This window comes from Hydra vulgaris, chromosome 12 (genome assembly GCF_038396675.1).
Source record: "Hydra vulgaris chromosome 12, alternate assembly HydraT2T_AEP".
Taxonomy (NCBI): Eukaryota; Metazoa; Cnidaria; class Hydrozoa; order Anthoathecata; family Hydridae; genus Hydra; species Hydra vulgaris.
In genome coordinates, this window is record NC_088931.1 from 33,622,456 (window position 1) to 33,640,462 (window position 18,007).

At 25.7% G+C, this 18,007-nt stretch overlaps 1 protein-coding gene across 1 annotated transcript in view; it reads left to right on the top strand.

Moving 5' to 3' along the window:
- The window catches only part of LOC100197791 (G-patch domain and KOW motifs-containing protein), a 48,775-nt gene that overhangs the window by 19,206 nt on the left and 11,562 nt on the right, over positions 1 to 18,007 (top strand). Inside the window, exons 5-11 of the mRNA XM_065813001.1 lie at positions 3,977 to 4,058; positions 9,649 to 9,710; positions 13,809 to 13,868; positions 17,032 to 17,095; positions 17,243 to 17,297; positions 17,523 to 17,625; positions 17,704 to 17,773. Coding sequence (XP_065669073.1) covers positions 3,977 to 4,058; positions 9,649 to 9,710; positions 13,809 to 13,868; positions 17,032 to 17,095; positions 17,243 to 17,297; positions 17,523 to 17,625; positions 17,704 to 17,773 — 496 coding nt within the window. The remainder of the gene's footprint in view (positions 1 to 3,976; positions 4,059 to 9,648; positions 9,711 to 13,808; positions 13,869 to 17,031; positions 17,096 to 17,242; positions 17,298 to 17,522; positions 17,626 to 17,703; positions 17,774 to 18,007) is intronic.

Sequence of the window (18,007 nt, forward strand, 5' to 3'; positions counted from 1 at the left end):
GACAAAGATTCTTAAAATAAATGCTATACTGATTCTTTAATTAAAAAAAGAAAAATATAAAGATAATTGTATTTATTAAAGTAGTTCGAAATGTATAACATAAGAAACTAAGTGTAGATGGTATTGGTTCTTTCATTTAATTTACTGAAATTGCTCAGCTCCTGTAGGATCTCTCTTTGCTATTCTCCTTCCATTTTAATAGCGTGTTCCTGGAATGCAGTGACAAGGAAAACCGTGACCAAGAATGGGTAGGCACATAGTGCACCTTTTTTTAACAATATTAGTCTATCTATTGATGCTTTGCTGTCCAATCTTTACAATTATAAAGTGGATGCTATTCATTTTTCTTTATTTTGCAGATTAAACACTCATAAAAGAACTAATGAAAAAAAGTTACATCTAATTTGCCAATTTAAAAATGATATTTGATGCGTCTTAATGAATAATCTCTTGAAAGTTGTGATCCTTTTAAATTAAACTGATGAATTTTTGCTGATAAAGTTTTGTCAGTTAGCATCATCTTTATGCAGATGATGCAATCAAAACTAGTACATACTTCATGATTTTTAGAACAGTATAGCATTCTGTTTCAAATTTTTTATCTAATTAATTTGGACCCAACCAATAATGATTACCAATAGTTTAAATACATTAGATAATAGCTTATTATAAAACGGTTTATCACCAATAAAAACCCCCAATAATTGTGGGTCTGGTAGAAAATGTTTAGTTGAACAATTGAGATGATGTTACTTCAAAATCAGCTATTTTAAATGAATTTTTGTTTGTTTGGTCATAAAATTTGAAAAATAATTTTATGAACCTACAGTAAGGAATCTTTAATACAGGTTATTAGTAAATATACCCTCAACTCTTCTAGAAGGATCCTGAATTAGATACTTCTGTGTAGTTTCGATCATAAAATTTTACACCTCATTTTTGACACCATACCAGTTGCAAAAATGTTATATGAGTGAAAATCTTGTAACTTAAAAAAATCTTATGAATTTTAAAGTAGAATTTTAAAACTACTTGAAGTAAACACCTATTACTACATATAATCAAGCCTCAAAAGCTTTTTTATGGGATGTTTCATTAGTATTGTTTTAAGTTTTCAGAGTGTTTGTTAAATTATCAACAAAAGTTGTAATTGTAATCTACATAACTCTCTGTATATAAATCTTGAAAAGTTTGTAGAAAAAGTAAAAGTGTAAAAGTGTAAGCAAACTACCTTTCATGACAGGATTAAGTATGTGTTTTATCAAGAAATTTCTTAGCACCACAATTCTGACAAAATGGATTCATTTCTCCTGATTAATTGTTCTCTGCAATAGCATTATTTCTTGAGATACTATTCATTCTTCTTCTTTATCTAGTATCGTTTCGTATATTTATAGATGAATAATTTTTCCTCACTGATATCTTTTATTTCAGCTACAATTATTTTCAATTGCCTAACTAGTCTTTATTTAGATTTAAATTATCTTTAGCTTGCCTAGCACCATTTCTTAAAATTTGCATTATTATTTTAATTTTTGATTATTATTTTAATTACTTTTATCTTGCTTAAACCTATTTCTTTCATTTCAGCAACTTTTTTTTTTAATTTGCCTAATACTATTTCTATTATTTTTCAGACTAACATCTTCATACTGCCATCTAATATTACTATTATCAACCAATTTTGAACTCTCCACAGTGTTATAAAACAGGTTCTATTGTTAACTTTCTGACCCGGAAAAAGCCTTTAGTGGAATGATAGCCCACACTATGGGAATCACTTACATATAAGTGATCCCTATCAAAATCAGATTACAATGTCCTGGCAAGTTATTTACATTTAAATTTTCATCCCAGTAAGCATCCCTTATATATTATTGATTGCACAAACTGCAAAATGACAGCTTATTTTGCTTTTTATTGTAGTAAAAATCTCCATTATACACCAATATAAACAAGGAAAGCAAAATGATATAGCGTTTTAAACGTTTAATAAATATACTAAAATGTATTTTATACATGTTAAACACGTCTTGTGTTTACTGGATATTTTATTGATTGCACAAACTGCAAAATGGCAGCTTATTTTGCTTTTTACTGTAGTAAAAATCTCCATTATACACCAATATAAACAAGGAAAGCAAAATGATATAGCGTTTTAAACGTTTAATAAATATACTAAAATGTATTATATACATGTTAAACACGTCTTGCGTTTACTGGATATTTTATTGATTGCACAAACTGCAAAATGACAGCTTATTTTGCTTTTTACAGTAGTAAAAATCTTCTTTTTACATCAATATAAACAAGGAAAGCAAAATGATATATTCTTGAATTTATACAAGTAACAAACAAAATATATTCACAAAAAAACTGTTTCTTTTACATAGAACAAACTCTAAAGTAATTCATTCTTATATCCTTTTTAAAGTGACTTTTCACATGCAATGTTTACTATTGAAGTCAACAAGGCAGCATTGCAACTTTTTACTGTATTCTGGATGATGATTGGGCTTATTGTACCTTTGGCAATGTATCTGAAAGATGTGATGCATTGCTTCTGTTGCCTGGTCTGAGTAAAGCCCACGATGGCCATGTCTGTTGATGAAATCTCACATGGAGAAATACTGCATGGACAGACACATGTTACAGATACATTTTGCAATGCCAGATAAGACACACTGAATGCTTCAATTATTTGCGGGTAATTTGGATCAAGGTTGTATCCAAAATCACAGAATTAGATCACAGAACAGGATAAATTCCTGGTTTTTCAAATTAATCAGCTCAATTGCTTGCAAAACATTAGTATAATTTTCTTGAAGCTGCTCAGAAAAAGCGGTAATGAGTTGTCATTTAACACCAGTATCCTTAAAAACTTTGCTTGTGCAGTTAAGTTTTGTTTGGGGAATGCTAGGTTTGTGATTTAATTCAATAATTCCCAAGCTAACTTTCAGGAACCCACCTCAATTTAATTCCTTGCAATGTTTAACAGTCCTCACACATCTAGCATGATCTTGAATTGATGAAGTTGTGAAATTATGTACAAGCTGTTTGCTGAATTCATCAAATTTTATTGTGTAATTTTTCTCAACAATCTGTTGAGAATGCATTCTTGGTGGTTTTTAGCAGTGTTTGGCAAGTGTGTAATTTTTCTCAACAATCTGTTGAGAATGCATTCTTGGTGGTTTTTAGCAGTGTTTGGCAATGTGCACAGTTAAGCTCTCGTTGGTAAAGTAAAAATGATGTGTTGTATCTCTAAGTTTGTCTCTAAGTTATATAATTGATGACAACATAATAAGTAACATAATACAATAATCAAGGCATGATAATTAGTGAAGCATGATAATAAGCAATATGATATCATAGCTAATGTATCAATGATATCATGATATTATTATATAGCTAATAATATCATGATATCATATTTATATAAGACTTTTATTTATCCTTTTTAAATTTTTTTATTCACAAAAAAAAAATGTTTCCAGTCATATTGCAGCAATATTCTGATGCAACAATAATATGACTTTAAATATAAAAATTATCAATGTTTAAATTATAACAGAAAAAAAAATCAAAAAACAGATGAATATGCAAGAGAAAATTTATTATAAATTTGAATTTAAAAATATGAATTCAAAAAATAACAATTTTAAATATATATATATATATATATATATATATATATATATATATATATATATATATATATATATATATATATATATATATATATATATAATTTACTTTAGGTTTATTTAGAGTAAATTTTTTATATTTTTAGTTTTTTTGTTCTGCTTTTACTTAAAATAAGTAAATTTGTTTAAAGTAAAAACAAGATAAAAAATAAAAATTTACACCAAAGAAAAAAAAAGACAAAGACATCATTTATTTACTATGTAAATAAAATGTCTGAATATGAATGAATGAAATTAATATGATAAAATTCTATAATATACCATGTTTTTAGGATTACACTCCAATCATTGAAAAAGATGGAAGAGTAAGGCATATTAAAGGTTTAAGTGAAGAAGTGAAAGATAATTCAATAGGTATTAATTTAAAAAAATCAGTGATCTTATTTTTAGGAGAATAAGAATTTAAAAGACACAAATTCTTATCAATTAAGCATTTTAAAATCAATATTAAAATATTCTTTATTTTTATTATCTTTTTAGATAATAAAGAAAAGAATATTTTAACATTGGATTTTAAAAAGAGAGAATTTTTCTAAATTTTAATTTTTTAAAATTTTAGAGTTAAATTAGGAAATTATAAGACTTATTTTTACATTTTTGCTAAATTTTATGTGTTTATGATATTTTTTATATTCCAACCAACAAAAGTGCTGAAATGAAGACACTATGATGATTCAGGTCTCGGCGGGAAGCGAGAGCTTTAGCTCTCGCTCTCGCTCTCGCCCACACTCCCCTAAAACAGTTTACAAGAGCAACTTACAGCTCTTGCAAAAGTATTTTTTTTTCTCTCAAAAGTTTAATTATTATTGTAACTGAAATGAAAAACACAAAGTCAAAAAAATTTAATTCATTGGATAACTAACAGGCGCGGTTTTTGCTAAGTTAAAAAAATTTTATGTCTAAAGAATTTTTTCACAGCGAAATAAATGATCTTGTTATGTGTATATTATTGTAACATTAACGTTACAAACATATGCTAGTAACAAGTATAAAACTAAATTTTGTATTTAATAAGCAATTTTTATATAAATAAACAGATAGCTTGTGCAAAAACCAAAAGCTCTCATAAAAAGCAGTTTAGAAGAGCAGCTCGCATGGCTCGCCATATTGGTCTTAGGAGAGCTTCTCTTGCACTCATTTACTCCCGCCATGGCTTGATGAATTAATGTTATGGCTTTATGGTAGCCCCAGTTTCCTGTAAAAAAAAAAAAGGTGAACTTTAGTTTGAAAGTAACCAAAAAGTCATTAGTTTGATTTATTTTGCACTGAATATACCACTGAAACTTTTCTTGTTTAAAAGTATTTCAACCTGGACCTCAAGATAATCTGAGTTCTATAGATATAATACAAATAATAATGGTGTTTGATAAAAATTAATTACTTAATATTTATATACAAAAAACAATATTTTGAAACAATGCTTAATATGGTTATTTTTTTATGACTTTTTGTAGCAATAGCATTTTAAAAATGTTTTTAATAAAAAAGATTTTAAATTTTAAAATCTTTATAAAGTTCTTATTCTTTTAAGGTTTAGGTTGATATACTTTTGAAGAAAAAAAATGAGGGACCCACTGTTTTCTCAGTTTAAATTTAATGCTTTCGCACAAAAAAGTGCTGACTGAATGGTCAGTATTAGGGTGGCATGCGCAGTTTTAAAAGTTCATTCTTATTTGCTATTTAAAATTAAAAAAAAAGCAGTGAAATAATGTAGATAAATAGATTCTAAATGAAAAAATTAAAATAAAAACAATAAAATAAAAAAATTTAAATTAAAAATAGCAAAAAGTTTTATTTGAATTCTAAATAAAATAATTATTACATAATTATTACATAATTGGTAAAACAAATTTTTAAAATGTTGTTATCATACTATAAGCTTAATTCCAAACGTTTTTTTTTTAAATATTCATTGGTTCTCTAGACATTGGACTTACAAGTTTGACAAATTTAAAAATATTGACCAAAAGTGTCAAAAGCATTTTGAAATCTTAAAATAGAACAAAGTACATACTTGTTAATGATTATTTCACATGATTATTGTTTATTGGCTAATTTAGATCTAAAAAAGATAAAATATCATGCTTCAAAAGTATGTAAAGTTTGACTTTTTGATCTTCATTTCATCTATAGCCTTAACTCATTTACAACAGCATATTTAAAAAAGTATCAATTTTAGATATCACTATTGATCTTTAATTCTTACAGAAAGTTGCTCTTAATTTCTAAATAAAATAATAAAATAAAAACTAGAAAGAAAAAAAAAGTTATTTCAATTCTAAATAAAACAATCCTTACATAAAAGTGTTATCACAATTTTTCATCAAAGTATTTAATGAACAAAAAGATTTGTTGCAATTTAAAAAAAATGCTTGTATATTTTTTACAATCAATTTTTTAAGCGCTCACCAAGGTATTTGCGTGCGTGCTGGCAAGTGCAAAAATGTTTAAGTTTGCAAAATCAATGATTTTTTATATAATTGCATTTAATGGGCATATTATAAAAAGTATGCATGTAAAAGAAAGTAATCAAGGATCATTGGAGGTGATATTTTTTTTCTAAAAGTAAATAAAACATGACTTTTTAGTTACTCTCAAACCAAAGTTTATTTATTTTTTATACAGGAAACTGGATATACCAAAAGTCATATGTTTAATGTGCTTAATCAATGATTTTTTATATCATATTCATTTTTTTAACATAATTGTATCTAATGCATATATTATAAAAAATATGCATGTAAAATTGATTTATCACATTTAATTCGGCTAGCTATGTAGCATTTTCAAATGCTAAATCTGCATTGTTATTGATAATTATTTTATATATTATATCTCAAAACTAAAAGCTTTTATTCATCTAGTTTTTTTCCCCGCATTTCAACCCTTTGGAATTCTCTCCAATCTTCATGTTTTCCTGACTCATAACCTAGAGTTGCAAAAAAATGAGTTTTTTTGCTATTGTGTTTCTTTTACCCTAAAAAACATGTTTTTTGGGTGTTTTTCTTTGGAGTTTTTTGGTTTTTTTGGCTTTTACAGATTCTTATTTTGTTTGTTTCTTTACTTATCCTTAACTTTTTTTAAAATGTTTCTATTTAGTTCTGTTTGAGTAGTTTAGATTCTAAATTAGAATATATTAAAATCTATCTAATTTTATTAAATGTGAACAGAGTTCAATTCAAAGCAAAAGAGTTAATAAAATACTTATTTTTTTTTATTTGTAAAATGGTTAATAAGTTATTTGTTTTTTTCAAAATTCAAATTTTGTTAAATTTTGAATTCAAAACTTGATAAGAAACAAGTTTATTTTAACTTTTTAAATTTAAAATTCATCTACAGAAAAATTCTGGCTAGAAATTCTGATTCTTGGTAAAATTCTTGTTCAGGTGACTCTTCTTCTGAAACATTTATTGATTCATGAGATTTATCTAAAATATTTACTGGTTCTTTAGGCAAGATTGGTTGTTGTGCTACACACATATCCATTGCTTCTAATTTTAAGTTTTGTGATACAAACACTAATTTTCCTGCTCTTTCATTTGTCAATCTGTTTCTTCTGACATTTTGTGAATATTTGCATAACTGCTAAAACTTCTTTCACAAGCAGCACTTGTAGTAGGAAGCTAAAGAGTTTTTGCTGATATTTTTAACAATTAAGTAGATTAACATAATCCCTTCCACCAGTTTGGAGCAAATGTTAAGTCAATGGCTGTACATATAAATTTTCTGAAATAACTCCTTCTTTACATTGGTAATTTGCTAAATTAGAAATCAAAATATCTATGTTGGTATTAGATGAGTGTACAGCAATTGAATAGATTACTTAACATGCATCAATCTGTTAAAAAAGTTAAGACATTATATAAATGGATTTACATAATTTAGTTAAAATGAACAAAAGTTACTAATCTTTACCCTATTATTTTCCATTTAAATATCTTCCTTGGTACTTAGAGTCAAGTAGATTACTAGCCATATGAATTTTTGTTAAGTTTTTTTTTCTTTTAGTGAATAGTTCTTTCATTTCTACTTCCTCTTTTTTTGTTAAGGGATTGCCTACTATGTTTTGATTAATATTATTTTCTAAATTATAAAAGATGTTAGCTACAGACGACAGCATTGGCTTGTTATCTTGATTGCATCAGGTATTGGTGCTAGCAGCTTTAAAAATTCTTGAACCTTATCCCAAAAAATATCTGATAACGAGCTATTTTTTGTTGGAGAATTTAATACACTATGTTTGGAGATGGCCAAAGATTTTAAAGCATGTTTATTTTTTTGTATACTCTCAAGACATGCCACATTGGAATTCTATTAACAAATAGATTTTAATCACATGCTCCAATTTAATAATATAAAATTAGAAATAAAAACAGATTACTATATAAAACTATGTCTTAATTATATAAAAATATAATTACCTGGTTTTTATCAGCAGTTTTAATGAAATGAAATTCAACTGTTGATTTTTGAATTTCTCTAAATATTGCACCTAATATGTGAGAGTTTTTGATTTCCTTTACAATATCTGTTGCTTGTGAAATTAACACACTAAGAGTAAGCATTTTTATAAAATCATTAAAAAGCAAATTGAGACCATGAGATATACATCCATAGTAATTAAGAAAAGAAAAGCTCTTTTAATCATTTTCATGCCCTTTTCATGTTTGCTGCATTGTCTGGTACTATTCCCAAGACTTTTTCAGGATTAATTTCTTCTAATACCTTCGAATTCTTTTGATTCTATTTCATCTGCTATGTATTCACTAGAATGACTTGATGAACCTAAACCTAATGGTAAAAGATATTTACATCTGTCCAACAACATCTGTAGAGTAGTCCAAGATCATCTGTACACTTTTGTCCAAGATTATCTGGATTTTTTTTTACTCCAACTACATCTGTCCAATATTATCTGGAAGTTCAATGACCTCTAACAACATCTTTAGGAAGATATAACTACATCTGGTAATTTTTCACCAAGTCCAATAACATCTGGAAGAATTTCCTCCAGATGTAACTACATCTGAAAAAAATCTTATATGTAACTACATCTGGTTAAAATTACACATTATAATTTAAAAATATCATAAAATCCTGCAGCTATTTTTTATGTAATTTAAAAGATGTAACTAAATCTGTAGAATTTACAGATGTAGTTGTACAGATGTTATTATACTTAAAGATGTAACTACATCTGTAAAATCCCCAGATGTTGTTGCACAGATGTTATTATACTTAGATGATTAAAAAGATGTAACTACATTTGTAGTAATCATATACTTTTTACTCAGATCAATAAAATTTTAGATGTTCTTGGACAGATGTAGTTATACCTCATTACATTTACAGATGTTGCTGGATAGATGTTATTAGACATAGTAAAAACTGATGTGGTTACCCTGACCCAACATTATTACTTTTATGTGAATACTTTACAAAATGTTCAGTTATAAAATTAGAAAAAGTTTTGAATGTGAAGAAAACTTAAATTAAGAGATAAAAGTTGGGAGAGAGTTAAAAGTATTTAAAAAAAATATATATTTATCATTTATTTTTAAAAATGAGTATATTTATATATGTAAATTTTACCTAAAGGCAGTGATTTCCATAAAATAGACAATGATTTAGAAAGTTGTGGGTTGTATTACACTTGTATTTTGTATTACATTTGTATTACACTTGACAAGTTGTAAGTTGTGTTTTATAAACTACATCTTTTCAAGTCTTCTGTTAACCATTTCCTTGCTCTTTAACTCTATTCTTTGCTTTCTAGTAACTCCTAACTTAATAGTAGTTGCTTGCAACCAGTTGGGAGTGAATCAAAATATACGAATATATATATATATATATATATATATATAATATATATATATATATATATATATATATATATATGTATATATATATATATAAGTACATTTTTAAAAATTATATGCTTTAGGATATTTTCCTGGTTGTTATGTATATATTCAAAATGGCCCACACAAAGACTTATCTGGAAAAGTGAGTTTTTTATTTATATTTTCATAAAATTATTATTTATTAAACTGAAATCGATGTATTTTTATTAATATTTTCCAACTATATTTTGCAGATAAGAATAATGTTTTCCATCTATAATCTAAAGATATAAATAATAATTTTTGTCTATAATCTGGAGATGAGAGTATTTTACTTAAGCATAATCTATAAGTTAAGTAAATCTACAATGTATGTTATGTAATTACAGAGGCATGGTGGCCCCAGAGGCTAAGCGAGATTGACCGCATGGGCTTTTCACTTTTTCAGCTAAATATGGGCCTTTTGGCAAATTTTAATTTTTTCTACATTTTAAAGAAATTCCACAATTATTTAAAATGTTTATGTTAGCACAAATTAAATTTTTATTAATCACTTGATTTAAAGTCTTCAACTTTGAGCGCAATTATATTAGTATTTTGCATAATAATAATATTGCTCTGAAAACAAAGTAGATGTTTTGAGGCGTATTATGATATTTTTTTCATAAGAAAAATAATGAACCTATAAACGGTTTTTAACGATCATAGTTTTGACAAAATAAATTTAAGAAAGTCTGCAGACCCAACAATAATAATAGCTATTATTATTGTCGGACTTAAATTAACTTAATTTAACCACAAAACATTTTTCTTAAATAAATTAAAACGCAATACAATTACTATATAGTAATTTGCGTTACAATTACTATATAGTAAATTGCGTTTTAATTCATTTAAGAAAAATGTTTTGGTGTTAAATTTTAAATTAAGTTTTATATAAATAAGGATCAAACTCATGTTTTGCATTTTTGTAACGTTTCGAAACAGATATAAACTTCTTTAATAATAAATTAAGTTTTTTATTTTTATACAGTTTATATTATTGTATGTAAATAAAGAAATCACTCCGTTATATCTTGTCCTCAGACAGATTAAAAAAAGGATGATGAAATGCTAAATAAAACTACATTATAAAAACTTTTATGTTTAAACTATGTCAATAACGGCACCATTTTTAAAGCGGCATTTTAGCTGTTGTGAGTTTATGCGAAAATATTAAAACACCGAATTAAACAAAAGTATAAACTAAAAAGAATTTTCTCATAAAATAAAAAGAATTTCTTATTTTTCAAGATTTTCCATATTTATTTTAGAAAAAAAGTTATATAAAATTTAAAAAAATTTATATTATTATACAATAAAATATATATCATTATATAGTAATAGAAAAATTAAAATCTTTGATTTTTAATTTGGTGTTAGTCGATATTCTTCAAACAATAAAATATTAATCGTATTTGCATGCGTTAAAGTTGTGTTTTAAGGAAATCAAAACAAAAACGCTGCATCGTGTTGTTACCATTTTTTATTTTGAAGTATTACAAACAATATTATTAATTACAAATAGTATTATCTCAACTTGTTGATTTGTATTAATGATTTATTAGAATAAGGTCAGTTATTATATATATATATATATATATATATATATATATATATATATATATATATATATATAATATATATATATATATATACATATACATATATATATATATGCATATATATATATATATATATATATATATATATATATATATATATATATATATATATATATATGTATATATATGTATATATATATATATATATATATATGTATATATATACATATATATATATTTTTTCGTATAGGCCTTTACATCAAACATATATGGTAAAATCCCACATATATAGCCCTTTTAATAAAAATCCCGCATGGGCTTTTTAGAGCCACCACGCCCCTGTGTAATTGCAACTATAAGTGTCTCATCACCCTATAACGGGTGATGCGGAAGTTATCGGACAAATCCTACTTTCATTATTTGAGCATAATAATTAGTTTTTGTGGTTTTATGCGTAGGCATAAACGTTCTATAAAATATAAACTTTATTATTTGAAACACAATTATTTAAAATGAGGTTAAATGCAACTGAATGAGAATCTTTTCAAAAGCGAATAAAAATGTTTTTTGTAAATAAACCTAATATAAAAATAAAAAAAATTGTCAATCATTTTGAAAAGGAAGGATTTGCTCAAAGTACAATACATGATAACCTAAAAAGACTTGAAACTGTTCAATCGTTTTCTGATAGAAAGCACCCTGGTCGTCCGACATCCTGGACTAGAGAAAAGAAAGCCGAATTAATGAGACTTGTCAACAATCGAAAAGGGGTCAGTCAGAGAAAAATAGGTATTAAATTCGATGTAAATCAATCGACAATTGGTCGTCAGTTAAAAAAAATGAATATTAAATATAGAAAACGTGAAAAGACTCCAAAATACACTATAGAACAACAAATAAAGGCAAAGAAAAGAAGCAGGAAACTAGTTAACCAACTCTATAACTCAAAATCGCTTCTAGTCATCGATGACAAAAAATACTTTTGTTTTTCAGGGGACAACATGCCTGGAAATTCTGGATACTACACAAACAACAAAATGACATGCCCAGAAAGTGTTCGTTTTATAGGAAAAGAGAAATTTCCAAAAAAATTATTAATGTGGATAGCCATATCTGACCGTGGTATGTCCGAGCCATTGTTTCGCACTTCCAAGCCTGTAGCGATCAATTCATCAATCTATATTAATGAATGTTTAGAAAAACGACTTCTTCCATTTATTCACAAGTATCATGGAGACTTTAACTATTTATTTTGGCCAGATTTAGCAAGTTCTCATTATTCTAAAGATTCTCTAAATTGGATGGACCAATATGTCTATTACGTTGATAAAGAATCCAATCCCCCAAATGTGCCTCAAGCACAACCAATTGAAAATTTTTGGGGACATTTGGCACAGAAGGTTTACGAGGGAGATCGGTAAGCTTCAACAGAGCAAGTTTTGATTGATCGCATTAAACTAAAACTACAAGAAATTGATTTAAACTTTTTACAGTCGCATATGAAAGGCGTCAGAGCAAAATTGAGATCAATTGCAGATGGTGGTGTTTTTTCATATAAAAAATAATATATTTTTATTAAAAGATAAATGCTTTATTTAAAAAAAATATAATATTTTGTCCGATAACTTCCGCATCACTCGTTACTTTAAAATAAGATTTTTCTTAATGTAAAAATTTTTTAACTTTTCACATTCTATTCAATTTTTCAATCACAATAATAACTGCAGTTATTATTGTAAATTACTTGCAGTAGTTATTGTAACCTTTACCTGAAGGGTAATTCTACAGTTAAGCAGCCTAAAATATATTTTTTTTTGCTTTTCGCACTATCATTAGTAACTTTAAAAGTTCTAAAGTATAACTAAAAGTAAAGTAGGTTTCTTTTCAAAATAAATTTAATTTTTTTAGATTAATTTAAGATTAAAACTTTCATTTTAATTTAAGATTAAACATTTCATAAAAAATTTACATAATTTTTTCATGTATTTTTCTTCTATTTAGATTATTTAAGATATGCTTACCATAGGTGTAAAGTCATTAAACACTTATTTATTATTAGTGTTAGTTTATTAATTTAAAGTTTTTAATTTTTAATACTTTGTATTTAATAGATACACGCCAGCTCATACAAATCCTTGCACAACTGTAAAAGCAAAACAGCCATTTAGTTTGATTTTTAATTTAAAATATTTGAAGTTTAAATTTTACAATTTTGATTTTTAAAAGTTAAATTTTCAATTTTTTAATTAACTTGTTATTAAAATCGCTCTCACATGAAAATGAATTCTAAACGCTCTAGCATATTTTTAAAAATCAATAAAATATAATTATTTTATACTGCTTAACTGTAGGATGACCGCCTGCAGTTATTACAGTAAATCCCAGTAATAGAAAACTATTAATAGTTTTAACAACTTCTTTCAATGTAATAGAAAACTATTAACAAAAAGAACTAAGAAAACTATATAAACTACCCATAACAGTTTTAAGAACTATTGAGACTATCCAACAGAAACTTTTTTTGAAATAAAAAATTATCAAATCTGAATTTTTTGCAACTATTTTCTTATTTTATTGAAATTAATAAATGTTTTTATCAAGAACTGTTTGACATTTTGTTTCAAGTTTATAACAAGTAATGTGCATGCATTATTTAGATTATTTCAGTGGATGAGGATACAACTCGAATATCTGTACAGCTCAGAATAAGTCAGGAGGTTTGTATTTTTTCCAGTGAAAAAACATTTTTTTTTTCCAGTGAAAAAACATTTTTTTTAATATTTTGACAGTTACACTTTTATAACACATTTACTTTTATACGACATATTGTTGCATAAAAATAAATATATTTTACGCGACACTATTACTAGTTCTTATGAGAAAGCCCCTAAAAGTTTGGAAAATGCAAATAGTTTTGAAGCCCAAAGTATAGCTAAAAAAATAAACTTTGATAACAGAATCAAATCAACTGCCCAAGCCTTTGTAACACTTAAAGACCACAAACCAAATTTTCTAAACAAACTTCCTTTTAGGTTATAGGTTCCCTCAAAAAGTGAGATTGGATATTTAGGCAAAATTAAATTGGACAAAATTAATAATATTCTTAGAAATAAATTAAATTTACAACAGTGGAAAAATACCACTGGTGTTATAAATTGGTTCTCTATAATCAAAAAAAAAAAAGACTGAACATTTATTCAATTTGACATTAATGATTTTTACCCCTCAATAACTGCAAATATTTTAGATGAAACAATTGAATTTTCAAAAAGCCACACAGTTATTCCAGAAGAGACAATCCGTAAAACATTGCAGAAAAACCTTACTTTATTTTAATAAGGAAACTGGGAAAAAGAAAAACATACATGACTGCTTTGATGTAACAATGGGCAGTTATGATGGAGCAGAAATTTGTAAATTTGTTGGACTATATATTTTAGATTTATTAAGTAAAAGTATCAGTATTAATGATTTACGCCTTTATCGTGACAATGTTTTAATAGTAATGCGTAAAAAATCTGTTCCACAGCTCGATAAAATCAGAAAAGATATAAAATTTTTTTAAAATATTGGCTTCTAAATCGAAATACGCATAAATTTGAAAATTGTGAATTTTCTTGATGTCACATTTAACCTCTTTGAAAATTCATATAAGCCTTTCAAAAAACCAAACAATAAATTATTGCATATTAGTATTAACTCAAATCATCCACCCCAAATTCTAAAACAAATCCCAATATCAATTAATAATAGGCTAAACCAAAACTCCTCTAATGAAAATGTATTTAATTCCTCTAAACGAATTTTTGAAGATGCCCTTAAAAAAAGTGATTTCAAAATTTTGAACTAAAATTTGACCCTGAAAAAAAGAATACAAAAAAGCAAAATAGAACTAGAAATGTAATTTGGTTCAACCCCCATGTAGCAAAAATGTTTCCACTAATATAGAAAAAGTGTTTTGAAAATTGTTCGATAAGCATTTCCTGTCCTCTAGTTACATAATTGCATAAAATTTTAAATCAAAATGCAATTAAAGTTAGTTACAGTTGCACAAAAAATATGGAAAGAATTATAAAAGGTTACAATAATGCTTTGTTAAACAAAAAAGAAATTCTAAATGAAAAAATGACAGAAAGTTGTAATTGTAAACAAAAAAACATTTTTCCAATTAGTGGAAATTGTTTATCAAATGTGGTATATAAATGTGTTGTTTCCTCTAAAAATTTGCGACAAAAAAATGCGATAAACAATATATTGGCTTAACAGAGGGGAATAGAAAAAACGTTTTGCCAATCATAAGCAATCCTTTAAAAATAAAAAGTATTCAAAAGACTCCATGCTGTCAAAATATATATGGGAATTAAAAGATAAAAATATTGATGATTTTACACTGAATTGGTCTATCCTTAAAACAGCACCTGCATATAACAATACTTCCTAAATTAAATCCAATTCCATTATTTAGTTTTCATCCTATTTACCTAATATATTTTATTACCTAATATCCTTGGGGTCAGAGTACCATCACAATATGTGCTACCATCTTGGATGGGAAAAACATTGAATAAAACTAGTCATTAACATGTTTTATTTAGTATTTTCAATATTTTAACACATGATTAACAATCAAAACACTAAACAAAAGGAGTTACTAACTCATTTTGTTTAATTTTTTCCCTTATCCAAAATGGTTGCACGTTTTGTGATGCCACTGTGACCCAATGGATATTTTAATACTATATTTTACTTCATATTCCGATAATTAGATTTATGTACCTTTAAAAAAATTACTGACAAAATAAAGTTAATTCAACATAAACCAAGTTAAAACTTAAAATAATAATCTACTTATTTTATATAGTTTTATATTATGCGGCTGTGGCACAGTGGTTAGAGCGCTAGCTTTATAAGCAAGAGATCCAGAGTTTTGAATGCTCTTCGACTGTGCTCTATGACAAGGTTTTCTTGGGGCATCTTAAATAAAAATTGAATATATATACTTGCATTTGGGAAGAGCGGAAGGAAAAAAATGATTCTTACGCCAACACATACGTCACTTAATTACTTTTGACTTTCGTCCAACATTTGCGTGTTGTCAGAAAGTTAAAATCATTAATTTAATTACAAATTAATTGTTTTTTAAAAAAAAACATAAAAACGCAAATTTAATTGACCAGAATGTTTTTAAAAACATTCTGAATGTTTTTAAAACACTCTGAATGTTTTTAACAATATAAACAATGTTTTTTATTTTATTTTTTTACCGTAAATCATGGGCGGAGTGTTGCTACATCGACTATCTTATAGCCTGACTCGCAAGGGAGTGCTGCTACATCGACTGACAAATAGCCTGACTTGCAATGGAGTGCTGCTACATCTACTATCTTTTAGCCTGACTCGCAAGGGATTGCTGCTACATCGACTGAGGGTTTGGTTGGGGCAGGCAGTCTATCAATTAATAAAAAAAAAATTGCGGTCTTGCATTTTAATTTTTAATTTTTGTCAACAAAATATGGAAAAAACTTTCTGACAACATATAAGAGTTCTATATATATATATATATATATATATATATATATATATATATATATATATATATATATATATATATATATATATATATATATATATATATATATGTATATATATATATATATATATATATATATATATATATATATATATATATATATATATATATATAAATATATATATATATATAATACATATATATATATATAAATATATATATATTATATATATATATATTTATATATATATATATATATATATATATATATATATAATTTTAAAATTTGAAAAATCAAGTATTTAACATATATTTGTATTATACTTTTATTAAGTTTTTTTTAATTTTAGGTGATTCAAATTAGCCAATACAATGCAGAACTTATAGACTTAGAAACATATAAACTTTCGTCAAGTAAAAAATATTTTTATATATCTACATAAAAAATTTATAATTTTTATTTTGTTTTGAGCATTTATTTTTTTATTCAGCCTATTGGCATTATATTTATTTAGGTAAATTATTCCAATTTATTTAGGTAAACTATTGGAATTTATTTAGATAAATGCTCAAGCAAAACAATAAGCAAACCAGACAATAGTATTAATCCTGTGTGGTAATTTTTGTTGTTGTTTTTGTTGTTGTTGTTGTTGCTGTCAACACCTTGATTTTTTATCAGTTGTTAAGTTCAGAATGGTTTTGTTTTTTGAATCTGTTGTTGACTTGCATACATTCTATTTTATTTGCATATACTTGCATAAATTTGATTTATTTGCATAATTTGCAATGTTGTTAGTTTGCATAAATTGTATTTTATTTAGTATATTTTTTTAATTGTTAGCAGAGACAAAGAAACTGATGATGAGCCATGTTGGTTAGTCCCTAATATCCGTGTACGCATAATCAGTCAGAAATATAAAAATGGCAAATTTTACAATAAAAAGGTTTCAAATTTCTTTGGAACATGCTATGGTGAATAAATACATTTTTTTGGCTCACTGTAGAATTTTTTTTTATTATAGGTTAAAGTGCTTGATGTCATTAGTAAAAATGTATGCACTTGTAAGACGGATGACAAGACTCATTTAGAAGGTTTTGTGTTTCTCTTTTTTCTTTCATTTTTACCTTTTATTAGTATCTTTAATTTTAATAATTGAATATGGGATGAGAAGCAATTAAAAACTTATTAAATTAATTTGTGATGCAATAGTGGGATCTGTCTATTTTATTCTTTTAAATGTCTGGTAGTCTATTTTCAATTTCATATTTTCATTGTTTATAATAGGGTCATTTCAAGTAATTACTTTATTAATTAAGTAATTGCTT